The sequence below is a fragment of the Dromiciops gliroides genome, chromosome 6, assembly GCF_019393635.1.
Source record: "Dromiciops gliroides isolate mDroGli1 chromosome 6, mDroGli1.pri, whole genome shotgun sequence".
Taxonomy (NCBI): domain Eukaryota; kingdom Metazoa; phylum Chordata; class Mammalia; order Microbiotheria; family Microbiotheriidae; genus Dromiciops; species Dromiciops gliroides.
In genome coordinates this window covers 7,047,402-7,073,870 of record NC_057866.1, presented here as the reverse complement: position 1 = coordinate 7,073,870, position 26,469 = coordinate 7,047,402, and the positions used below count along the sequence as shown (strand labels likewise).

The 26,469-nt window shown below is 48.0% G+C and overlaps 1 protein-coding gene across 1 annotated transcript in view; it reads left to right on the top strand.

Annotated features, from left to right (window-relative positions):
- Positions 1–26,469, top strand: part of LRP5 (LDL receptor related protein 5) — a 155,702-nt gene that overhangs the window by 107,401 nt on the left and 21,832 nt on the right. Inside the window, exons 8-13 of the mRNA XM_043972543.1 lie at positions 12,852–13,068; positions 14,631–14,920; positions 15,681–15,907; positions 17,401–17,585; positions 23,556–23,879; positions 25,017–25,216. Of these exons, the coding sequence (XP_043828478.1) occupies positions 12,852–13,068; positions 14,631–14,920; positions 15,681–15,907; positions 17,401–17,585; positions 23,556–23,879; positions 25,017–25,216 (1,443 nt within the window). The remainder of the gene's footprint in view (positions 1–12,851; positions 13,069–14,630; positions 14,921–15,680; positions 15,908–17,400; positions 17,586–23,555; positions 23,880–25,016; positions 25,217–26,469) is intronic.

Here is a 26,469-nt window from a genome sequence, read left to right as displayed (position 1 = left end):
GGAAGGGTCCTGGAGAAGAGAGGATGACAGACACCTCGCCCACCCTGGCAGAGAGGTGTGGGGGACAGTGAAGGCAGGACAAACATGGCCACATCCAGCCTCTGTCCTGCCTAGCTTGATTGAAATGTTTTTATTAGTAACAAGAATCCAGACTGGCCAGGCATGATGGGAAAGATAAAAGGTATCAGCTGTCAAGGAAAAAAAACCCATCAATTCTAGTACTCTATCTAGACAGCTGTCTGCCAGAAACAGCTTTATTTAATTTATTATTAATCCATAGCCAGGCATTTTCTACCTATATGTTTGGGGTAGGGGGAGGAAGGAAGGGAAGGAGATCTAAACTGGCCCAGCCCCCTCTTCCCCTCATGCCCCTCCAAATGCATCTCTGCCCCAAGACATGACTAAAATGACTGAATACCACCACCTACAACCACAAAGCACTGACTGTGTGCCGGGCATTGTGCTAAGGGCTTTACCAATCCAATAGAACTTGGAGGTAATCACAGAGGGGAAAGGCTGGCATTAAGGGGGACAAGGAAAGGATTCTTGTTTTGTTTGTTTGTTTGTTTGGTTTTGTTTGTTTTTTTGGTGAGGCAATTGGGGTTAAGTGACTTGCCCAGGGTCACACAACTAGTAAGTGTTAAGTGTCTGAGGCCAGATTTGAACTCAGGTCCTCCTGAATCCAGGGCTGGTGGTCTATCCACTGAGCCACCTAGCTGCCCCAAAGAAAGGTTTCTTAAAGAAGGTTGGACTTTAACTGAGGGAACTTCTGTAGAGATAAAGCTTAGAAGCCCGTTTGGCGTGTGGGGCAGGTGGGGACTGCCCCTGGTCCATTAGACTGCCCCAGGAGACTCCATTGATGAGCCAGAGCCTAGTGATGATGGTGCCTTTTGATGTCACTTCTCCCCTCCGCCCCCAAACATCACCCTGATGGGGGATCAGCCTCTAGCTGGACATCAGTCAGCCACAGATGTGTGAGACCATTAGCTGGGAGACAGAATGTTTCCCAAAGCTGTTCATTTACTCATAACTGCTGGAGATTTTTGTACGATCACAGTTGATGGTAGATTTTGAGCTGGGCTCAACCAGGCCATAGCATCATGAAGTCATAGAATTAGGGCTAGAAGAGACAGCTTTAGAGGACTGTTAGCCAGCCTGTCCATTTTCCAGATGGACAAAGCTGAGGCCAAGAAAAGGAAAGGAACTCCCTGGGTCCCATGGGTTGGAGGCAGTGAAGATTCAAACCTGCTCCCCCAACTCCAGTTCCTGTAACTTCTCCATCATTCTGGGCTGGGGATGATGCATTTTTAGCATTTTCCATACCAGCGCCAAGCTGTGGAGACAAGTATCCAGCTGTGCTTTGGCAAGCAGTCCCAGGGCTCACTTCCGCCTGTCTGTGACTAGTCCAGCTGGGTGGGCAAGGCACCATGGGCTCTGGGGGACAAATAGAAGAAGCCCCGAATTGGGAGCCAGACAACATGGGGGACCCAGAATCCCAAGTCAGCTCTGCTATTCTCTGACTATGGGGGGTCACCCCTCCCTGGGCCTGTAAAATGAGGGCCTCGGTGGTCCCTGGTGGTCCCTTCTTCTCAGTGAGTCCTTGGCTGGTTTGTGGCCTGGACTAGCAGCAATGGGGCAGGGGTGAAGATGGGTCAAAGGAAGCACCTTCCCCATTAGAGCTGGCCAGGAGAGGAATGGCTTACATTGGGAGGTAGTGAGAACCCTGTCCAAGACACATACACTCAGATCCTGGATGGATCCCTCTGGGGGTGTCACTGTAGAGATGATAACTGGGTAGCCCAGGTGGCCCTACATGGGCCAGAGTCCTAGGGGACAGTGTAGACACGACTGGTTATGAGACACAACTGACTGCCACACAGCAGCACATCTATTGATTTTGTAGCATTTCAATTAGGGGAAAAAACCCCAAGAACCATCTCCTTCATGTGAGGGCTGTCTCTGCCTGGCTAAGCTCTGGGCTTCAAGGGGACACGTTTGGACTTACTGTGATGATAAACTCATTCGCTCTCTCTTTGAAGAGGGCTGGGGGGCGGCACTTTATTGTTGCCCCAGCTGCCAGTTGGTTCCTTAATCCCTTTGATATCTTGGGAGCAGAACAAAGGTTGGCAAATATGGGGCTCATGAGGCATGCTGCCTCGGATGGGCACCTGTGTGTGGGGGGGATGAGACTTGGAGGATGCATTCAGGATTGAGAGCATAGGTCTGGCTAAGGGTAGAAGCCAGCCACCATGCAGGGTTTCATTGCCAACAGATGCCATGTGTGCCAGCCCTGCTGCGAGGCAGGTATTCAGTGTGGAGGGAGACAGTTAGCCTTTGATCATGTGTTGACTTAGAAACCACAAATTAACATCATCTAAATTAACATCAGCCTTCAGGATGAAATAATAAATCCTCTGCTTGGCATTCAAAGCTTTCCATCATCTGCCCCCTCTTCCCTTTCCAGTCTTCTTATACCTCGCTCCCCCAGTGACACCAGCCACCTTGTTATTCCACAGTCAAGTCTCCTTCTTCCCCTCTCCCTCTCCCTTCTCTTCACCTCTCCCTCTCTCTTCCTCTCCTTCCTCTCCCTTGCCCTCCCTCTCTCCCCATCCCTATCTCCTTTCCTCTCTCCCCTCCCTCTCCCTCTCCCCCCTCCCTCTCCAGCAGAGTCAGACACAACTGAAATGACTGGACACCACTGCCGCCACCACTTACAATGGCAGATTTCAGCCTGACTCTGTAATGTGGTTGTCTCAAACTTAAATAAAGAGACCACTACACCATACCCAAGCATCCCTGAAGGCCACAAATTGACTTAGTTTTAAAATGTCCTATTAGCCATGATAGTTGGCCATCTCTTCATCCACTGGGGCTCTCTCTGGCTTTGCTGCACAAGCTTTTGCTGGGCAGAGTTAACTGGTCAAGTCTCTGGAGCTCAGCCAAGTGGCGAGGCCTTTTGTAGGGCATAATGGGAGTGGCTGAAGCCTTGGGTTCCCAGAAGAGCCTAGATAGAAATTGTTCTCTTGTCTGTTAGTGAAGCGGTAAGAAGGGAGAGCCATGGACTCAAGGGGCAGAGATCCAGAATCCATTTCCTGTTGTTGCACTTCATAACTAACTGTGTGACCATCAGTGTGAGTGGATTGATTACCCCTGCTTGGCTCCCAGTTTCCTTCTCCGTCCTCCTTCTTATGCTCCAAACACACCAGGAATATGTCAGTGATGATGACCGTGCTCATCAGGAGGTGACTGTCCTGTCCCCTCTACCCTGGCCAGACCTCATCTGCAGGAAATGCTCTGTTCTGGCCCCCACAGTCCAGTAATGTTCGTGAGCTGGAGAGTGACCAGAAGAAGATGGGGAAAGGTCTTGAGGCCATGTCAGAGGCAGACTGGGTGAAGGAACTCTGGGTGTTTAGCCTGGAGGGGAGGACACATATTGGAAAGGACATTGTGGAGGGAGGTGTCACACTCCATCTGTTTGGCCCAAGAAGGCGGAAGGAGGAGTCATGGAGGGGGTGGGGGGAGAGGAGGAATTGCAAAGTGGCCGATTCTGGCTCAATGTCGGGAAGAACTACTTAATGATGTCCCATCCCAGTATGGAAGGGACTTCCTCAGGAGGCAGTGGGCTCCCCCCACCTTGGGGAACCCTAAATGCACACTTGTCAGATGGGCTAGAGGGGAGACTGTCGAGGGCCCCTGCACTCTCAAAATCTCTGATCCTGTTACTTGGACAGCTAGATGGCAGAGTGGACGTGGTGCCAACCTTGGAGTCGGGAGGACCTTGCCTCCATTTCCTCATCTGTAAAATGGAGATGATAATAGTAGCACCTACCTCCCAGAGCTGGGGAACACAGAACTTGGCCCAATGTTGTTCAGCCATGACTCTCTGTGACCCCATTTGGGGTCTTCTTGGCAAAGACACTAGAGCGGTTTTCCATTTTCTTCTCCAGCTCATTTGACAAATGAGGAAACTCAGAGGAAACCCAGGGTGACATAGCTAGGAAGAGTCTGAGGCCAGATTTGAACACAGGAGGAAGAGTCTTCCTGGTTCAGGCCCAGCACTCTGTGAACTGTGGCGCCACCCAGCTGCTCTACCTGGCCTGCAGTAGGTGCTTAATAATTGCTTGCTTGATTGCCAGGCTAGGCACTGTACTAGGCAATGGAGATACAAAGAAAAAACCAAAGCTAGTCCGTGTCATCCGGAGCTTACATTCTAGTGGTGGGGGGAACAATGTTTATATGGATAAGTCTACACAAAGTCACTCTGGTGGGGCCCAGGGAAGGCCCCTTGTAGCAGGTGCAGTGGATAGACAGCTAAGCCTGCAATCAGGAAGACCTGAGTTCCAATTTGGCCTCAGGCATTTACTAGCTGTGTGACCTTGGGAAAGTCATTTAACTTCTGTTTAAAGTGAGAATCATTATAGTCCTCACCTGGGCTTTTGTTTTGAGGATCAAATAAGAAGAACAGAATGTCTGGCACATAGTAGGCACCATAGAAATGCCTATTCCCTCCCTTCCCCCCACCCCCGACACTGATGGACAGTTTCCTATGAAGTCATTTGAGTTTAGAAGAGAAAATGGGCAGATTCCATGGAATGGACAAGAACCATGTATTGTTGATCCTTAGAAGGCTTGGGCTGGAGTCTTTTTCTTCATCCACCTTGGCTGCTCCTTTGAGCACTGGTCTGACTGGATGGGATCCATGCCTGCTATTTAGAAAAGGACCCCAGTGCTTCTAGCTGTGAATGCTGGAATGAAGGAGTTCCCCTCCTTCATTTCCCAGGAAGAGTGTCCCCTTTGAGCCCCTTGCATTTTCCCTACTGAAGTCCCTGTGGGTCCCTTCTGCCCTGCTGCTGGCCTCTCCCCCTGCCAGGAATGTCAGCCAGAACATTTGTGGGCTGGGTCCAACCTCTAGCAGCTGATCTCCATTGATAGACAACCTGTCGTCACAGGGATCCCCTTTCAGATAATATAACACAAGTGGGGAGCCGCAGTGCTGGTGGTGAGTGTGAGTAAGTGACCTGAGATGAATTACGGATTATGGTGGATAAAAATATATTGGTGTTCCCATGATCTGACACCTACCAGCAGAGGAAAGCAAAACCCCAAACCCAACAGATCTGCAGAGATAAAAATGTCCATTTGGAGAGAAAACAGGATCTGGGCAACCAAAGAGATGAACTTGTCTACGCATGAAATACTGTACAAGGGATTTCTTAGAAGCTGGGATACTTCATCCCCATTGCACTTTTTAAATTTAATTTCAGTGTTTTTCAATTATTAAGCATTTATTTCTCCCTCTTGCTGCCTCCCCTTCCCTCTGGGGAAAAAAAAAGGGAAAAAGAAAACCATTCTAACAAATATGCCTTGTTAAATGAAATAAATTCCCATATTGGCCAAGTCCAAAAATGTGTCTTTCTCTGCATCTTTTATTATCAGACCTTTGGGGGTTCATTACTGCCTCGATCAGAATTCTTTAAGCCTTTCAAAAGTTTACTTTTTACAACTTTGCTATAAATTGTTTTCCTGGAACTCCTCTCTCTCTTCTGTATCAGTTCTTACAAGTCTTCCCAGGTTTCTCTGAAACTATCCATTTCACCTTCTCTATTATTCCATCACATTCATTCACCTTCACTTGTTCAGCCAAATTCCCAATGGATGGACATTGCCTCAGTTTCCAGTTCTTTGATTTATTTAGGGTATAGGCCTGGTAGCAACTCCATTGCATTCTTTTTACTTAAGTGTTCAGTGTTTCTAAGTTGTTGAGATGAATCTCCACGCCTCCCCCCAAAAGGGAAAATATCATGAGTTTTAAAGGGCTGGCTCCCTTTTTTGGGGAGGGGGGTATAGTTGTATTTGGAGATTTCAGGCTCCTTTCCTCTGAAAGAACCACAATTTAATTATTAAATACAAATCAATAAAAAAAAAAGGTGGACGTGCTATAAAGAAACTTCATTTAGGGATAACTTTCTAGGAACTTATTTGGTAGCATAAAGTCCACTTTCTTCCCCTATGCCTAAGGACCCATGGTCCTATTGGTATGTGTCTCCTCTTAACGATGTACTTCATAACCCTCCTTTTCTCCTGCCTGGCTTTCTACTGGAGCTTCCCCAGGGAGCCGGGGGCCTTCCTTGAGTTGTCTTAACATTTTGAGAATACCCACAAAGTCCATGGGGTGTCTAGGGGTTTCTTCTCACATTTGCCGTGTGACCGTCCCATTTTTTAGGCCCCTTCCTCCAGGGTTCTCCTTTATAATTCCTCATGTGTGGCGGCTGCTTACGCTTACCCTGTGCTTCCTCCATTGTCCCTCGGGTGATCGTCCAATTTAGTCCTGCCAGCAACTGTTGTACTCCATGACCGCTGGCCCTCTGACGTCACCAGAAGAACATTGGAATTCACGACACGGCTCTTTGTCTCAGCTTTCATTGTACTAGACCCGACAGGTGCCGAGTGTTTTTTCACCCTATGTTGGAATCTGAGAAGGAGCACAGATATTGGCTTCTCTTAACCTGATGAGCTCTTCCCAACCTTCAAACAGCTCACTTAGTGGAACCCCAGGGAAAAGAGAATCTCGAACCCTGGAAGTGAGAGGGTCCTCCCAGGTCCTCAGTGCAACCCATACTTAAAACAGGAATCCCTTCTGCAGCTACCAGACTGAGCTAGACGTGCCCTCTTGGGGAGGATACTAGTAGAGAGGAGCTTCACGTAACCACAGGTATTTGATAAAGGCAGAAGAAATGCAAAGTATTGTGTGGAAACTGAGGAGGGAGAGGTAACTCAGGAGGATCCAAAGGAGACTTTCTGCGGGAAAAGGAGCTGGATTCAGTCTTTAAGCCTTTATGAAGCCCTCAGACCCTGGGCTAAGCTTGGGGACACAAAGAAAGGCAAAACATGGTCCCTGCCCTTAAGGAGCTCCTGGCTGAATGGGAAAGGCGGTGTGTATATAAATAGATACCCATGGGATACATACAAAGGTGAAAGGAATTTCACCTGGCAGAGAAGGGGTGTGGCATCCGTGAGCACAGGCACAACCTGGAGTTAAGCTCATAGGTAGAGCATATTCATTTTTGTGTATGCCAAGATATAGTATTTGAAAGCAACAAATTCAGCCAATACATATGGAGTACCTACTGTATACAGAGCACCAAACCCTGGGAGTGAAATTTTATCACCTACATGCAATGATGGCAGTTGGTGTGGAGAGGGTGGTAATAGGGGCTAGACAGTTAAGGACAGAGAGAAGAGAGAGGAGTGATAGAGAACCACAGGTTGGTAGAGAGGGAGGAACCTTTGAGATCATCTCATTAGGCCCATTTTACAGAGGAGGAGACTGAGGGGCAGGAAAAAGGACAGAGTAGGTAAAGGCTCAGCAAAAAAAAAAAGTATGCTCCTCTATGAAATAGAGGTTAAATTAAGGCAAGTCTCAGCTAACAGGGTGAAAAGGGAGTTCTTAAGATTCAGACTTTTTTCAGAGCTATTGACCAGGCCATTAAAATCTTGTTGATTAGGTATTTGTGATTAATTGTTCTTACACTTAAGTCACCTTGAAAATAAAGTCCAAGAAATTACCAATCTCTAACATTTCTGTTTGTTTGTTTGTTTGTTTGAGAGGCAACGGGGGTTAAGTGACTTGCCCAGGGTCACACAGCTAGTAAGTGTCAAGTGTCTGAGGCCGGCTCTGAACTCGGGTCCTCCTGAATCCAGGGCTGGTGCTTTATCCACTGCGCCATCTAGCTGCCCCATCTCTAACATTTCTATTTCAAACTACTAATCTTTCAAGAAGTAAAAAAATTAAAAATGTTACCCTGAACAAATGCATAAACTTCACTTGCCCTTATGTTTTTGTATCAGTTCCCTACATTTCTTGACTAGCAAACCTTTATTGAAGATATGTAGTGTCATTTTTTCTCAATCAACAGTTTTTCTTTTTATTGCAGTTGCCTTGATTTTGTTCATGTAGAAGCTTTTAAATTTTATAAATTTTTTTAAAAATTGTTTTCTTCCCTCATCTTTCTTTTCTTTTTTTCTTTTTTTTTTGCTTATGAATTTTCTCCCAACCTCAGATCTGAAAGATACCTTCTTGTATTTTCCTAGGTTTTTTTTTTTAATGATGCTTATCCATTTAGAATTTGGGGGGGATATATGGTTCAAGAAACAAGGCTCCTTTGGAAAAGGGCTCCTTAAAAGGTCAGGCCAGGAGTGTCCAGAAAACTCAAAACCCCCCCATGAAAATGTTTAGGCCAGACCTGAGTGATTGAAGTCACCTATGTTCCAGACAGATGTCCCACATCACAAGCAAGCTATGGGGAAGTCTTGTCTCCAGAAATGTTATTTTTGCCAGATGTGTTGGATGTTGTCAAGGTGCACTGAGATGTTTCACAAGACGACTGTTGAAGGCTCATTTGTTTTCTCATGAAATGGATCAGCCCAGAGCCGTCCTTTGCATTCCTGATTCTTTCCAAGCCTTCCAGCCAACATGTTGCTAATCGGTTCCAGTAATCGCTGTGGCCAGAGATCAGGAAGGGCTGTTTTCAAATTGATGCAGGAGGCAGAAGGGCCTTGGTGTCGTTTGGGGGGGTTGTTATGTATTCTCCTTATAACAATTTGAACTCCTATGTTGTTGGCATTTAGAACGAGGAGAATGTCTTCAGTTCCAAAGGCAATGGATCCTTGGGGGCCTCTTTGGTTCGATTGGCTGTTGTAGCCTGCTAACTCTGAAAGGTTCAAATCTCAGCTCTGCTGGGAACTTCTTTGGGAAAATCTTTTCCCTTCTCTGGGCCCCAATTTCTTCATCTGTTAAATGAGGGCTTGGACTAAGTGATCTCTCAGGTCACGTCCAGCCCCAAGCTCTGTGACAGCCTCTCTGATCGAATGGCTTGATGGTTCCTATTTTCTTATGTCTGATGCTGATGTTCATGGGCAGAGTTGGCACCTCGGAGGGTGCCTGTGACTCAGCCTCCGTGGCTCATTAGCACAACTCTCAAACCAGCAAGTGAGAAACACACCATAGAGACTTAGAAGCCCCTCCTGCATGCAGTCCAGCTTCCTTGAACCCAACTGGGGTTCATTAAGCACCACTTAGATGGCCCTGGGCACAGGGAGATGCCAGTGGAGCCGGGTCCAGAGGCCCCTTTGTGGCCTCTTTGAAAGTCGAAGGGTTTGAAAATGCCATGAGAAGACTGAGCTCACTTACCCAGGAAAGTCTCCTTATCCTGGAAGATGCAGCTCATGTGAAAAGGTATCTTGGTGTAATGGGTAAGGCAGCTAATCTGGAGTCACGAGGAGTGGATTTCAAATCCTGCCTCAGACACTTAAGAGATGTGCGATCCCTGGAAAACGCCCTCCACTGCCAGAGAAAGACCTAATGAACTCTGGGTGCGGGTTGAAGCAGATTCTTTTCACTTTCTTTATTTTTCTTGCTTGTGTGTGTGTGTGCGTGTGTGTTTTTGCAACATAGCTAATATGGAAAGATGTTTTGCCTGACTTCACATGTATAATTAATATCATATTGCTTGCCTTCTTAATGCATGAGGGAGGGTCGGAGGGAGAGAATTTGGAAATCACAATTTTAAAAAAATGAATGTTAAAAATAAAAACACAAACGGGGAAAAATTAATGAAATAAATTTAAAAACATAGTTTTAAAAAGAGATATATGACCCTAGACAAGTCACATAACCACTCTGTGCCTCAGTTTCTTCATCTGCAAAATGTGTGTATATAGTGGTATGGGGAACTTGATGACTTCTAACATTCCTTCCGACTCCAAATCTATAATCATGACGTGCCACCTCCTCCATGAAGTTTTTTCTGATTTCCCCCGTGGCCGGTGACCTTTCTTGTTATATTTAGTTGTAGATCCATCTGTCTATAAAGTGTAAATCTAGCGATCTGTCGTTGTTTTTGTTATAGGATCAAACCTGTGATTTTACTGATTTGCAAGACCCGCCCCCCCCCCCCCAGCTCCTGTTAGCACCATACTCTTCTTTGAGCATTGCCTGGGTTACTGAGAGGTTAAGTACCCAGAGTCCGATAGCTAATATGTGCCACAGGCATTCCTTGGACCTGGATCCTGCTGGTTCTAAGGCCATGCTGTGTGTGTGTGTGTGTGTGTGTGTGTGTGTGTGTGTGTGTATGGTGTGTGAGTATGTGTGTTGTGATTGTGGTGTGTATGTGTAAGTGTGACATGTATGTGAGTGTGTGTGGTGGGAGACTGTGTATACATCTTTTCCCAATGCTCTTTTTAAAAAAAAAAAAACCATCACTTTTGCTTGCCAATGATCCCTCCCTTCTCCCTCCTTGGAAACCTCCCTTGTAATGAGGTATAGTTCAGCAAAACAAACTAACACATTGGCCGTGTCTCCCAATGTGGGTCACATCCACTCTCCTGAGAGGAAACAGCTCTGCTTCGTCACAAGTCTCCCAGAAGCACCATCGAGCCCTGCATTGCTTTGAGTTCTCCAGTTGATCATCGTGTTTTTCTTCTGTCTTATTTTGGCCATTGCTTAAGTTACTCTCCTAGTTCTTCTTGCTTCACTCTGTATCAGCTCAAAAAGTCATTCCCAGTTTCTTTGAACTCTTCACCTACCTAATTTCCAATAGTGAACTAACAATCCATTATATTCATATACCCCTGTTTGTCCAACCATTCTGTAATCAGTGGGCACCATCTTGCTTCCTGTTCCTCGAAACTCTAAAAAGTTCTGTTACCAGTATTTGACTATACATAGTGATCTCTTTTTAAAGCCTCCTTTGAGGGCACATGCCCAGTAGTCACTTTGCTGGGTCAAAGGACATATACATTTTAGTGACTTTTCTAATTGAGTTCCAAATTATTTTTTAGTACAATTGGATCCAATCCATTGGTCCAGCTGTGGATTGCTCTCTCTCCCTTCTCATAGCTCCTTCACTGTTTGCCATGACTTTTCTGTCATCTTTTCCAGTCTTGTTGACATGAAGTGAAAACCCAAGAGTTGTTCTAAATTGCAATTCTCTTGTTACTAATGACTTGGAGCCATTTTTCATGTGGGTGTTTATAGGTTTCGTTTCTTCTTTTAACAATTGCCTGTTCCTGTCCTTGGATCATTTATCTACTGCAGCAATTATATTATGCTATGTAATAATGATAATTCTAGCTGACCTGCATGTAATAAAGTCTGAGGGTTTCCAAATTGCTCTAGGGGCCTTATTGCATTTACTCCCCCAACAGGCCTGGGAGATAGCATGAAGGGATTTTCACAGATGAGGAAACTGAGGCTCACTGATATTCTGTGATTTGCCATGGTCAAGTAGCTAGACAGCATCAGTCAGACCGAGGACTCCAACCCCACCTCCTGCACTCATTCCATGACCTCGGGTCTGATTCCCTCTCCCTGCTCACAAGCACATGCCCTTCATGACCACGTGGCCAAGGACTCACCCCAGAGGTCCAGGCCAGCTGTTTGTTGCCCTCCTCAATCTGGTGCGGTTTCCCCAGGGGACTCAGAAACCGAGTGTTGCGGTGGTTGCCGAGGATGGAGGCGCCGTCCTTATTTTTGTTATTCTCGTGTCCAAAGTCTCATGCTCCCCATGGATTATTTGTTTCTTTTCAAATGAGCCTGAAATAGGATCCAGCTGTTTGAGATTGGCGGCGCCGAATGGCTTTCATCTCATTTGTTCAAAGAGCCAGGGAGCTCAAGTGTCCTCACTGAGAACATTTGCGCTCATCCCCAAACTAACTCACACCTTATCTCTCGTTCTGCATCAACCAGTTCATTAAACTGGGTTTTGATGTTTGACTGTATTTTTATCCCCTGTGGATGGTTTTTATCTCTACTTGACTCCTCACCAAAAAGCTTTAGCCCTTAAGTCTCCAGAGATCCAGGAACCAGTATGTGTCTATTAGTGGCATCTTGGCTGATTGCCAGAGACCAGGAAAGAACCCCTTGAGTCGAGCCCCCCCCCCCCAGTCTAGAGCTGGGATATCTGGTTGTCATCCACCTGAAAAGCCCTGTTGTACAACCCTTGTATTATACAGATGAGGAAACTGAGATACAAGTTGAGTGGCTTGCTCAGGATCCCATAGGTAGTAGGGGAGAGAGACAGCATTTGAATCCAGCTCCTCTAGCTCCAGAGTTAGTGCCCCTTTCACTGTTATTGCCTCAGCAAATGATTGAATGAACAAATAAGTGAGTGACTGAATGGATGTGGGTCAGACAAGATGGTGGACTACAGTGAAGTGTCTCTTCCTTGGCCGCCATCTTGCTTTTCCTAAAGCACCATTCTCACCATGTACTCAGAGACTCAGCATGACTCCCTCCCTTTTGCTTCTAGGATAGAGTATGAGATCTCCAGCCTGGCATTTACAGCTCTCCATAATATGACTCCTGTCTCTTGCTGGGATCTTATTTCAAATTCTTCTCTTCACACATTCTCCATTTCCATCCAAATGGCCTGATAGCAACTCCCTAGAAATGAAACTCTGTCCCTTGGTCTAGGTGGCCTCCCATGCCCAGAATGGACACCTTCCTTACCTCCGTGTCCTAGCATTCCCTTCAAATCACTCCTTAGCCGTGACCTCCTCCACAAGGCCATTGCTGGTTCCTCTCCCCAGTTATTACCAAGCTCTCCATCTTGAATCAGTATTCCTTAGCATATACATTATGCTCATTTATCTGTGTGCAGGGACTCCTTGAGGGCAGGGACTGTTTATTGTTTGCCTTTGGGCCCCTGGGTCTGGCAGGGGACACAATAGCCATTTAATAGATGCCTATTGAATTAAGCTGGGTTGATGCCCATGGAAGGCATCCCTACAAGGAGACTTGAGTCACACCTGCTGTCCTAAAATGGCTTTTCCTCTGTCATCTCCTTTTCTAGGTGATCAACATTGATGGCACAAAGAGAAGGACCCTCCTAGAAGACAAGCTCCCCCATATATTTGGCTTCACCCTGTTGGGGGACTACATCTATTGGACAGACTGGCAGAGGCGTAGCATTGAGCGAGTCCACAAGGTCAAAGCAAATCGTGACATCATCATCGACCAGCTGCCGGACTTGATGGGCCTAAAAGCTGTGAATGTGGCCCAGGTCATCGGTGAGGAGGAGGGTGGGAGGTGGAGGGTGGGAGGCGGGGTCAGCCACTCACTCAGGCTGGTTCAATGGGCACCCTCTTGGTGGAAGCACAGCGGGGTGACCCCTGGGTGGGAAGGAGTCTCCTCTCTCCTCCTTTCAGGGGGACCCAGCTCTCTCTTGAGGCAGAGAAGAATGGGGGCTGCAGCCACCTCTGCTTCTTCACTCCCCACGCCACCAAGTATGGCTGCCCCATCGGGCAGTGCCTTGGCTTCTTTGTGTTTAAGGAGAAGGCATCTCTCATTTTATCTTGGAGTACCATGGGAGAATGGAGTGAACTTTGTGCACATGTTTGCCCTTTGGCATCATGTACAAATCCAATGTGTGAAAATTCAGGTTCAAATAGAAAAATAACCCAGGAGTCAGGCATTCTTCATTCTTCCTGAGGGGATCCCAACTCCTTGTCCCAGCAGACTCCTGTCCCGCAGGCATCAACAAACATTTATTAGCACTTACTGTGTGCCTGGCATTGTGGTAGGAGGTAGAGAGACAAAGAAGGCAAAAGCATGCTCCTTGCTCTCAAGAAACTCGTATACAAGTGAAATGATGGGCCTAAGGACTAGACCTGGATTATGCTTGCATAGGGGATTCCAGGGCAAGGAAATTCTATCCACTAGATGCAGCTGGGCACCTTCTCTGCAGGAGTGGCACCAAATGCTGTGGGGTTCAGGGACTTGGCCACAGTCACACAGCCAGGATGAGTCAGAGATAGCACTTGAACTCAGGGCTTCTTGGCTTCAAAACCTGTTCCCTTTCCGCTCAACCAAGGCTGTTCTTGAAAAGAATGAATGAAATTTAAATTATGTTTAAAATGAGGCCTTGTCTTTTGAAATGACACATCCACATGTAAAGTAATGTCCTCCTGTGCCATTTGTTCATTCATTCAATCATTTATTCATTTGCTTTAGCCAGGGAAGACTTTCACCATGTTCATCATAGAGGATCCAGTCAGGGTTTGTCTTCCCTGGGCCTCCCTGCAGGGGCTGGCTCATCATGAATGATGGGAAGAAGTCTTGGTTTTCAAGTTCCAGACTTGCTTTGAAATAGGGTTTCAGCAGATGTGGGAGAGGTGACTGGCTGGCCTGAAGCAGCCGATCAAACACCCTCTGTTTTATCAAGATAATTGAGTCTTTGGTCAACAACTGAAAACAAAATCCAGACCCCCAGTGCTTGTATTTGGGAACTTGAGAGAGTGATTGAGCAGAGATAGAATTATAGAACAACTGATCTGAGAGGGGCCTTAGAGCCTAGAACATGGAACGCCTGAGGTGTGAGGGGTCTTAGAGCATAGAACATAGAACACCCAAGGGGGCAGGGGGGAGCCTCGAAACTTAGAACATAGAACACCGAGCTGGAAAGGGCCTTGGAACACTGAATGGGAGTGGAGTTTGAGCCCCGGTATCCGGTCCCCGGTCAGGGACACTTCTTCCCATCATCCTCAGTGACCCCCTCCCTGGGCATCCTTGGCCCCAGTCAGTGTTTCTTTGCCGGGTGCCCTTGACTCAGAGGCTGGACGTTTGTTCTTAGGCACCAACCCCTGTGCGGAGAAGAATGGGGGCTGCAGCCACCTCTGCTTCTTCACTCCCCACGCCACCAAGTGCGGCTGCCCCATCGGGCTGGAGCTGCTCAATGACTTGCAGACCTGCATCATCCCTGAGGCCTTTCTGGTCTTCACCAGCCGAGCCGCCATCCACAGGATCTCCCTGGAGACCAACAACAATGATGTGGCAATCCCCCTGACCGGCGTCAAGGAGGCCTCTGCCCTGGACTTTGACGTCTCCAACAATCACATCTACTGGACGGACGTCAGTCTGAAGGTGCCCCCGTGGCCCGAGGGCTTCTGCCACGACTTACCTGTAGGATAAGCCTGGGCTGAGGGAGGGAGGGCTCTTGGGAACTGTGAGAGGCTCTGAGGTATAGGATTGGGGGCTGGGAAGGGCCAGATGGGTGTTTGACCTCTCTGAGTCACTCATGTGACTTCAGCAAAGTCAGCTAGACTTGGTCCTGAAGAGGTCCATGTCAATGAACTGCCTTTAAATGGGGGGTTCTTCACCCATTTTGTGCCCTGGACCTCATGGGCAGCAGTCTAGGGAAGCCTTTCTCAGAATCATGCTTTGAAATGCCTTAAGTAAAATACAGTGGGTAACAAGGCAAGCCATTTAGATTGAGAAAATGATCAAAACTTTTTTTAAAAGTTCATAGACCCTAGCTTAAGAAATCCTGTTATAAATGGATTCTTAGACTTGCTTCAGGATTCAGAAAACTGAATTTCCCTTCTTAGCTCTTCATCCCGTCTGCTCCCACGCACTCCCACCACTTCCCCCAAATGTTGTGACCTTCCCAGGGTCTCCCTTGGCTCCCCCAGACCTGTTCGAGGGGCACAGGACACAGAGAAGGTGACTAACTTGAGATCTCTCAGAGGACAAAAATACAGCCTCAGATTCAGGGAGGGCAAGGGTGGCCTTCTGCTGCCCCTCATGAATGGTTCTGGGCCAGGCCTCTCTGTTTCTCTTGCGACTCTACGGTTTGCTCAGTGCTCGTCCAGGAAAACACAGGTTTCTCTCTCTGGCCTTGCAGACCATCAGCCGGGCCTATATGAATGGTAGTTCTGTGGAGCATGTGATCGAGTTTGGCCTGGATTACCCCGAGGGAATGGCCGTGGACTGGATGGGGAGGAACCTCTACTGGGCAGACACAGGCACAAATCGCATCGAGGTGGCTCGCCTGGATGGGCAGTACAGACAAGTTCTCGTGTGGAAGGATCTCGACAACCCCAGGTCTTTAGCCCTGGATCCTACCAAAGGGTAAGGAGTGCCCAGAGTGGCCCAGCCCTGGGGGGCAGAGGCTTGAGGATGACCTGGGTGTGCATGTGGCACCGTGGGCATTTCTGTCTGGGGTAAGAGGTGGGCAGACCTTTGCTATCCTTGCGTTGAGGACAAGAACCATCCATCGTGACTGTTGATCAGGGGCAGCCTTCTGGAGGAGGTGAACTTGGAGCCAAGTATGAGAGGGATTGGTGCATGTGGACCAATGGGCAAGGTGTGGGGCAGGCAGGGAGCGAAGCAAACGTAGAAGCTGGAGATGGAGGCCTCCTGTGGTTGGGGTGTTGGAAAGGCTTGTGGAATCAGTGGCAGGACTGGCCGATGGCTTAGAGGGACGAGCTTACGTACTTGCTCATTTGTGTCCATGCTGTTTCCCTCCGTAGAATATGAGGTTCGTGAGGTCAGGGGCTTCCTCCTCTCGTAGCTGTGTCTGCAGGGCTCAGTACAGAGCCTGATGACACACAGTAGGTCCTTCATGCCTGCTGGTTGGTTGGTGCTGGGGATGGATGCCTGGGCTGAAATCCCATTGCTGTCACTTCCTACCTGGGTGACCCTGGGTGAGCCAGATTACTGCTCTCAGCCTCAGTCTCTTCATCCTCAAAATGGGGATAAAGCACAATGATTTTCTCATCAGTTGTGTTGAGGATCAAATGAAAGTGTTTGTAAAGTGACTTAGAAATTTTAGGAAAAAATGTTCATTTTAATGATAAGAACTCAGCAAATGGCAACAAACCCAAATGTCCTGATATAAAGAACAGAAAAGGATGATTAGATACAAAGCCATGAATCTCTCTTCTGAACAGCTCTTTTAAAAAAGGATATAATACATTTAATATCAGTGGCACCAAAACTGCCCTCCTGGGTGATACCCTGCCCCCAATCTGAGCTTCCTGCTGGATTTGAACTCGAGTTTTCCTGACTCCAGGACCAGTGCTCTGTGCCGTGTGGGGCCCCATTCTCCTTTCCAGTAGGGACAGAGCAAAGAGGGTGTCAGTTGGAGCAAGAAAGAAGACAAAGTTATTAAGATCCAGGGACAGGCTGTGGAATCTTCTTCAACATATTCAAGGACAGCTTTTCAAAATGTCTCAACTGGGGGCGGCTAGGTGGCACAGTGGATAGAGCACCGGCCCTGGATTCAGGAGGACATGAGTTCAAATCTGGCCTCAGACACTTGACACTTACTAGCTGTGTGACCCTGGGCAAGTCAATTAACCTTCATTGCCCAGCCAGAAAAACCAAAAAACAACAACCACCAAAAAATGTCTCAACTACAGTTATGCTGAAGGTCTCCTACAGTAGCTCTGAAATTGTGTTCTCTTGTCGTCTCTCTCTGTCTCTAAGTCTCTCAATCTGTCTCTCTGTCTCTGTCTCCTTTGTCCCCTCTTCCTCTTCCTCTTCCTCTTTTATTATTCATGTCCTTTAAAAAAATTCATGCCCTTTTAAGGTTACTGGTGTTCCTTCTGCTCCCATTGTAGGTATCTCTATTGGACAGAGTGGGGTGGCAAGCCTAGGATTGTCCGGGCCTATATGGACGGAACCAACAGCATCACTCTGGTGGACAAAGTGGGCCGGGCCAATGACCTGACCATTGACTATGCAGACCAGAGGCTCTACTGGACTGACCTGGACACCAACATGATCGAGTCTTCAAACATGCTGGGTATGAGTGTAGTTATACTTTAGGTGCCAATTCCTGGACAGCAGAGGGTGTGGCCCATCGAGTCCATTGGGGTCAGTGTGAGCAGGACAGAGAGGACGATGCTGGACAAAAGGGTCCTGGATCCATTCAGAGTCTAGGGTTACAAAGTGAAACAGAGATAAATAACAGTGTGAGTCCTTCCCTCTATCTTGGGTCAGTTCAATTTGCCTGGCAATAATTGGGCACCTTCACACCAGGCATTGTGTGACGTATTGGGAGGCACTAATAAAGGAAGCAGTAGTCCCTCTCCTCAAAGAGCTGGGGGAAAGCACCATGTACGCTGATGAGGAGATAGAGGAAGAGTAAACTCTGGGGCAGTGTGGGGCAGTAGGAAGATTTGGAATCAGGGACCTGGGTTCAAATCTTCTCTCATCTTTGGAAAATCTCATTGCCTCTCTTGGCCATGGGTTCTTCCGTGGGCTGACAAGATGACCTTAACCATCCCTGCCAGCTCCAAGAGGCGTGTTCCTACAGTCCCCATTTCAGGAAGGTGGGGTTCCTGATAACTGGAGGGGGGGCAATGTGCGGATCAGGAAGGGCCTCATGTAAAAGGTGCCAGGTGAGCTGGGCTCACAAAGAAGGTGGAGAGAGATGTAGAAAGTAAGCAAATGTCTTTGTAAATCTTCCTCATCTCTCGACTCCCTTACTTGGGAGCTGGGCTGGATCCTCACTGATTCCAGTGTCAACACCATTGTTGAGTGATGAAGTCTCAGGAGACCCCTGAGAATGGGGACTGGCCTAGGTCAAAGCTTTGGCGTGATGGAGAGCAGATTAGCCCTTTGGTGGGCAGGGAGGGTTTGCAGGAGTCAGATTCCTCTTGGGCTTGGCCAGCACTTCCGTCTGTGCCTTACTCTGGGAAAAGTGAAGAGATGGGTCATCAGAATGGACAAAGCCAAATTATTTCCTTTCTGCCTCAAATTTGAGACCATTTCCCTGGCCCTGGTATTAGGGGATCTGAGTTCCACAAGACAAGGCCTGGGCAGCAAGGAGACCCTGCCCTCCTCTCCTTTGTCCTGCCCAAGAGTGGCTGAAGACTGGGCTTCCCTTGCTTCCTGGCCCTGGGATTGCCTTGTTATGGGGCACTCCTGGGAGAGGAAAGCCTTTTATCCATGCAGGCCAGTCCTTAGGGCATTAGTTAGCTAGTTGGATCCCTGAGAGGCTATATGACTGTCTAGGATCACAAAGGTTCTGTGTTTCAGCAGTAGCACTTGAACCCAGAGCCAAGCTCACAGAGCATGCATCTCTCCTGGCTCAGGCTCCGAAGCAGGTTCAGCTACGACAAAAGGTAGACCCTCAGAGATCCGGGGCAATGCCTGCGTCAGGATTTTGGGATTTTGAGCTGGGAGAGAGCTCTGAGGTCACCTGGACAGGTCACCTCCACTTTCCTGGGGCTTGTCCATCTCAGAACTACAAGGGCTGACTGCGTGGTGCCTGAGACCCGGCTTGAATTCTTGGCCGACATAGTTCTGTGGTCTGGTCCAGAGTTCTCCTTTGGCAGATGACGTAATTGAGTCCTAGGGAGTTTAAGTACTTTGCCTGGGTTCCCGGCCAGCAAGGACCAAGGAGACATGGCTGGCCGTTGGAAGTGGCACTGTGGCCACTCTCAGATGTTCATTTGCAGGGAGGAAAGGGAAGCCTAGAGCCAGGGCCACTGCCCACGGCCACCTCATGGTGGAGCTGGGCTCAGAGGCTGGAGCTCCTGCCTCCTGCCCTAAATGTCTTTCTGAGCCTCTGCTGCCCCTCAGATTCCAGGGAGATCCCCTGTTTTCTGGGAGGCTTTGATAGTCAGCAGGACCTCTCAGAGGGTTCTTGATTGGGAATCTGAAAGACCTGGGTTTGAATCCTGCCTGTGACACCAGCTGTGGGACCATAGTCCTGAGCCCATTTTCTTAAATGTCAATGGGTCAGGGTCATGCCCAGAGTGATTCCCTCCCAGTATCAGCAGGAGGCTCTGGGAAGCCCCTGGATGGAAGAGACCTTGGCAGCTTCTGAGCACTCAGGAAGGATTAGTCCTGCTTACTGAGCAGAAGTGGGGGGACCCTCCAGGACAGTCTCCCCAGCCCCCTTCAACCATGTGATTCCGCTCAAATTGTTTCTATCAAGGCTGTGCCTTCTGTGACATCAGCCACTCTTGTTCTCTCTCCTACTAGACTGGGAGCTCCCAAAAGCAGGGATCACTGGTAGCACAGAGTAGGCACTTAATGAATGTTTATTGATGGGCCAACTTAACTATTCCTTGATTCGAACTCAGATCCCCCTGCCTCCAAGACCAGTGACCTGCATACTGCACCATCCTACCTCTCTCAAAAGATCTCTATTTGAGTCCTGACTGCCCCGTGCTAAATGAGTGGCCTTAGACAAATTGCAATCTCTCTGAATCTGTTTTCTCATCTGTAAAAATGGGGAATGATTATTATTTCTTTTGTAAAGTTGAAAGATGCTCTGTAAATGCGAGCTACTGTTGACATTAACCTCCTTCTGCAGATAAAAAGGAATTCTGAGAAACCCCTTATAGCCAGAGATCAAAGACCCCTGCCCTCCTCTCTCTGTCTGTCTCTCGTTTTATTGATGCCTTGTGTTTTGGTGGTCAGTCATTTCCCAGAAATGCAGGCACCTGAAGGCATCTGGTCCAACTCAGGCCTGATGCCCCTCTAGAGGGTACCCAACAAAGGCTCCTCTAGCTTTGGCCTAAAGCCCCCTGCCACCTCTCCAGGGACCTGAGTCTACGCTGAGACTCATGGCTCTCATGCTTAGGAAGTCTGTTCTAGACTTTCAGTCTTACCTGGCATCTCTGCTGCTCTCACCCATTGTGCCATGGGAGGATAGGGTTAGAAGTGGAGGGGTCAAAGAGCCATTGTCCCCAAGTCAGAAGAGTAAATGAAGGCTGAGACTGGAAAAGATTTACCCAGAATTACACAGCAACTGGATGAGGCAAAATCTGAACTCGTGTCTTCCTGACTCCAGGCCTGGTGTCTTGTCCAGTCTGCCACCTCACTGTCCTCTGGGTCCTGTGCAAGCAAAACATGCACACACTCACTCTCATAGGCATACACAAGCACACCCACTCGCTCTCACACACACACACACACACACACACACACACACAGCCATAGGCACACTCAAACAGGTATACATATACATACACACATATATACGTGCACGGGCATGCATATCTTAACTCTGACATTTATAAGCTACATGACCCTGTTTGCCTCAGTTTCCTCTTCTGGATAATAATAGCATCTCCCAGGGTTGCTGTGAGGATCAAATGAGATAACTGACAGATGGGGAAACTGAGATCTGGGTTCAGCAACTTGAGTATGATTCTTAGTTATTATCTGTCAGGGGCAACATTTGAACCTATGTCTGTCCCGACTCTGTCCTGAATTCTTTTGACTACACCAAGCCACACTGGTGGTTGTTAGAAGCGGCCAGATAACCAAGCGTGTTAAATCAGGAAGCTTAATTTCACCCACAGACTAAATTGGTGGGCTCTGGTCTGAGGGTGGCTCTGCTCAGTCCTCCCTTGTGAACGGGCCACATGGGCTTCATGACAGCTGTCTTCCATGTGGCCACTCAGCGGCTCTCTCCAGTCCTGTTCAGGTTTACAGCTGTGTTCCAGATGGTTGTGGCCGCTGGGAATGTGACTCTTGAATGTGTGGGGCAGTTACTGTAACTCACCCATCCGAGAGATTAGTGGGGAGGTGTTATTGACAAGAGCCCACTGCTACTGAAGCCCTGTCCAAGGTGCTGTAAGTCCCCAGGACTCCAGAGCAGAATTGATCAGCATTGAATTATACCATGAGTTTGTGAAATGATGACGGAGCTGTGAGACACTTACTTTCATGACTTAAGTGCTACTCCTTCTTGGGCTGACAGCATTCAGTTTCTCCACCCCACCCCCATCCCCCCGGGGCAAAAGGCAGAGGCTGCTGCCTCTGGGTGAGGAATCAGGGGAGTGGGAATGAATGCCCCCAACAGGATAACCTGATCCCTGGCCATCCAAGAAGTCTGGAATCATTTGAGAATGGTGCTGGTGTTCACAGTCCAAGAAGTCAGGAATCAGAGGTGAAAAGGGACAGATGGAGACACCATGGGGTGGTTTGACTACCTCCCTCTGCCTTGGTGGTCTGTAGCAACCGGCTTATTTTCTACATCTTTGTCATGGCCCTGGGGATAGTGTGGCAGCCAAGGGAGCTAACAAGCTTCCTGAGTTGTGGAATCAAGAGGATTCCTCCTTGGATGGCCACACCCCCACTGAAAGGTGGGAGCATGGGCTCTGCACTTCCTCAGCCCATGTCAGAAGAGGTGCGTGCTGGTCCTGGTTACTCCTGAGCAAGTCCAGAGAGTTCTCCAAGTTGGCTTCCTCGCCTCTCAAAGCCTTTGCCCTATTTCTTCCCTACGTGGTTGTGAGGAACAAAGTGATGGATGTGGGGGTTCCTTGTAAGGGGCAAAATAAATAAATAAAATCATATTTGTGTGGACCTTTCAGGGTTATTAAGCACTTTCCTCACAGCTGGCTAGTGAAAATAGGTCATGAGGATAATAGCTAATGTCTATCTAGCAAAGAGCATTCAGAGAGTTTTTTGAAGTTGGCAAAATGCTTTAGAAATGTTCATCTTGGGGTCACTAGGTGGCGCTGCAGTGGATAGAGCACCGGCCCTGGAGTCAGGAGGACCTGAGTTCAAATCCGGCCTCAGACACTTGACACTTACTAGCTGTGTGACCTTGGGCAAGTCACTTAACTCCAATTGCCTCACTAAAAAAAAAAAAGAAACGTTCATCTTATTTTATCCTCACAACAATCCTGTTATTAGTTACTACTATTATTTCCATTTTGCAGATGAGGAACCTGAGGCACAGAATTAGTTAAGTGACTTGGCCAAGGTCATCCAGTGTATGAGATTGTATTTGAATGTGAATTTTCCTGACTCCAGGTCTGGCTCTTGATAACAATAATAATAATAATAATAACAACAACAATAACATTTATGTAGTACTTATTATGGGCCAGGCTATACAATTATTATCTCATTTGATCTTTGTAACAACTCTACGAGGTAGGTGCTATTAGAATCCCCATTTTATAGATAAGGAAACTGAGGCAAACAGGGGTTGAATGACTTGCCCAGGGTCACATATCAAATGAATGTCTGAGGCCAGATTTGAACTCAGGTTTCCTGACTCCATGTCCAGCACTCTAACCACTGAGCCACCTAGCTATTTAAATAGGAACAGCTCCATTTACCACTTAAGGGGACAGAGGATCACAAAGAGATTAAATGACTTGCCCAGGGTCACACAGCTAGTCAGTGTCAGAGGTAACATTTGAACCCTGCTCTTCTTGATGCCAAGTCTAGCGATCTGTCTGTTACCCCCTCTGTGTCTTTACAGATGGGTATAAATGATGTTAGATTGGGGGGGGGAGATAATGTTAGCTTTAATATGGATCCACTGAAAGGTGTTACTGAATTTGGAGCAGCCTCGTGGTTTTCTTAATCCGTGGCACTGTATGGGGCCATGCAGCAGAAACCACTGGATTGGAGGCTAGAGGAGCTGAGCTCTGGTTCCAACTTGGTGACCTTAGGCAATTACCTTCAGTCTCTGGGCTTCAGTTTCCTCCTCTGTAAATGGAGGTTGGACTCACTGACCCTTCTGAGCTCTTCCAGCTCTAAACCACTGGCCCTCCTTTCATGTTGTGCACAAATAAAGGGTGTGGCCTCAGTGACCAAGGTCAAGGGGCCACGGCTTGGGAACCCTCTGTAACATCCCCACTGTAGGGCCAGCCACCCAACCTTTGTTCTTTGCCCTCCACAGAAGGTAGACCAGGGCCTCCAGACATAGCCCATTCCCTTCCTGGCTGCCTCCTTATCTCTGTGTGCATTTCCTCCCTTCCGGTCTGACTAACACAGCGTCCATTTACACCTTCAGGTCAGGAGAGGATCATCATTGCAGATGACCTCCCACACCCCTTTGGCTTGACACAGTATAGCGACTACATCTACTGGACCGACTGGAACCTCCACAGCATCGAGAGAGCGGACAAGGTCAATGGCAAGAACCGGACCCTGATTCAGGGCCATCTGGACTTTGTAATGGACATCCTGGTCTTCCACTCTTCCCGCCAGGATGGTCTGAATGACTGTGTGCAGAACAACGGACACTGTGGCCAGCTGTGCCTGGCCATCCCCAACGGCTACAGATGTGGATGCGCAACCCATTATACGCTGGATCCAAACCACAGGAACTGCAGCTGTATGTGCCCCACCCCCTTCAGTCCAGGCTCACCAAAAAATCTCCCCTGGGGCTGGTGACTGGGAGGGGGTTGGCCTCCTGTCCACTTAAGGGGATGGCATGTTCATGCTTGAGTTAAACAAATGGCCTGAGCCATTCAGTCCAATAATTGTGTGATAGGCAGTGGAGAAACAGGCAAAAAGGAGGCAGCACTTGCCCTCAGTGAACTTACATTTGATTTGATACATGTAAAAAACGTGTTCAGAAAATAAATGCAAAGTACTTTTGAGAAAGGGAGGATTCAGGAAGGGCCACCTGGAGAAGGTGGTACCTGAGCTGACCCTTGAAGAGAGTTCAGCATTCCAAGCAGAAGTGGAGAAGAGGAAGAGTATTCTATTCTAGCTCAGGGGTAGCCTGTGGCAGGGCACAAAGGCGGGAGATGGAATTTCATGTATGTGCATTATAGTTATTTGGATGTTTATCTTAATAGATTATAAGCTCCTTGAAGGCAGGTATCTTCATCTTTATTCTTCCTGTGCCCTAGATGCCTCCTTCTTAATAAACATCTGTTGAAGATAGCTAAATTGAATAAGAAACCACCTTGGACAACCACCTCCTGAGGAACTGTCCAATTTGGTTTGAATCTAAAAGTTTCTAGGACTAGAACAAATCCCAATTTTTCTCCAGTAAGTCTTTAAGAGCAGGAAAGTTGCTGCTTTTAGGATTCTGAAGACAAGACCGTTAATCCAAACAAGCTTTTCCCAACCAGGCACCATGGTTGAAGTCTCAGAATCTCCCAAGCTGGTGGTGGGATCCTCAGAGCCCAGACGGGGGATAGAGAGGAGTTTGGGTGTCACGATGCATTTTAGCTCAGAGGCAGCTCAGGGTGAAAAAACAAATCAGCCAGTCCTGGAGCCCAGAATAGGAATTGTTGGTTTGAATCATGAGGGAGGTCCTCTCAAGGTCATGGTCAAAACATCCAGAAGACATGGCTGGAGTTGGCATTAAGGGTGGGGGGGGTAGTTCTTCTACACCCTTTTTAATATCTTGAAAGGAGCTGGAACCTTGACTGGTGTCCCCGGCTTAGGACAAGTGCCCGGCAGCCTGGCTTTTGCTCACCACACTTACTGTTTTCCCCTTTCTGACCCCACCATTCAGCGCCCACAACCTTCTTGCTGTTTAGTCAGAAGTGTGCCATCAGCCGGATGATACCAGATGACCAGCAAAGCCCAGACGTAGTCCTCCCGCTACACGGCTTGCGGAATGTCAAAGCCATTGATTACGACCCACTGGACAAGTTCATTTACTGGGTAGATGGGCGTCAGAACATTAAGAGGGCCAAAGATGACGGCACCCAGGCAAGTCTGCTTATTGCGTCTGGGGGCGGGGGGGTGGGGGCGCAGGGGGAGACATCAGTGCAGACTTACAGCTCTGTCCTCCCAGGAGGCCAAATCCTGGTTTGTAGGGAAGAGGAGGGGGAGGAAGATGACATTGCCAGGAAAGAAAAGGCTGCTGCTAGAATATTTTGAGATCTGCAAAATGCTTTACAAATATTAACTTACTAAAATAAAAAAAAATTTTAATTAAAAAAAAACCCAAATACTAACTTATTTTATCCTTCAACACCCCTGGGAAGTAGGTGTTATTATTATCCCTGGTTTGTGGATAGGGAAACTAAAGGAGACAACAGTTAAGTGACTTGTCCAAGGTCACACAGCTAGGTCTGAGACTGGATTCAAACTCAGGGGTTCCTGGCGACCCATCTAGCACTCTATGCCCTGTGGCGCCCCCTAGTGGTCCCTGTAAATGTCAGCATATCATCCCAGATCTATTGAGGTCCTATCGGCTGTGTGTAACTAACTGCAGAGCTAAGACGAGTTATTGGCAGGTGACTAAGTGCAGAATTAAAGCTAGTTACCCATGCTTAATAAGCTCTTGCCTTTGTGGGAACACTTCCCCCAAGCCCAAAGCCTAATCCTGCCTCTGCCTCTGCCATGATTATGTGGATTGAGCCTTTCTGGCTGACGTGAATTTGGACTCTCTTATGGGCAGAGGCTTTAGGCTTTCCAAGTTCTGGTCCTGCCTCTTCTGTGTCACAGAGAGCAGAGCTCACAGGGGGCATGGAAGTGAGTGGGGTGTGAATCTCTTTCATCTCCACTGATAGGAACAGCAGTTTGGGGCTCAGAGGGGAGCTTTGCTGGGCCTTTCGAAGGCCAGGAAGTGCTAATTGTTGGCTTGGTGCTTCCCCACAGAGAAGGCTCTTAGGTGTAAATTGCCTGAAGGATTCTGGGGGTGGGCTATTCTGCTGTGACAGGTGGGCTCCGGGGTGTGAACAGCCTCAAAGGGAGAGCACCCTAAGAGCTCAGCGAGTACGATCTGAGCAATTTAGGAAGTTACCTTTCTCATTTTACCCCAAATTCTTAGCAATTCTAAAGTCTGTGAACAATTCCCTTCATTAGGATCAAAGTCCCTCTCCTGTGCGTGAAGGATAATGAGATAGTTGGATGAAGTTTATAGTTCCTGGGAAGGGAGGCATATTTCTCTGTCTTTATGTCAGATGTATCCATTATTTTGCCCCAAAACGTCCATCAGCCTGTGCCCTGCATCTGTC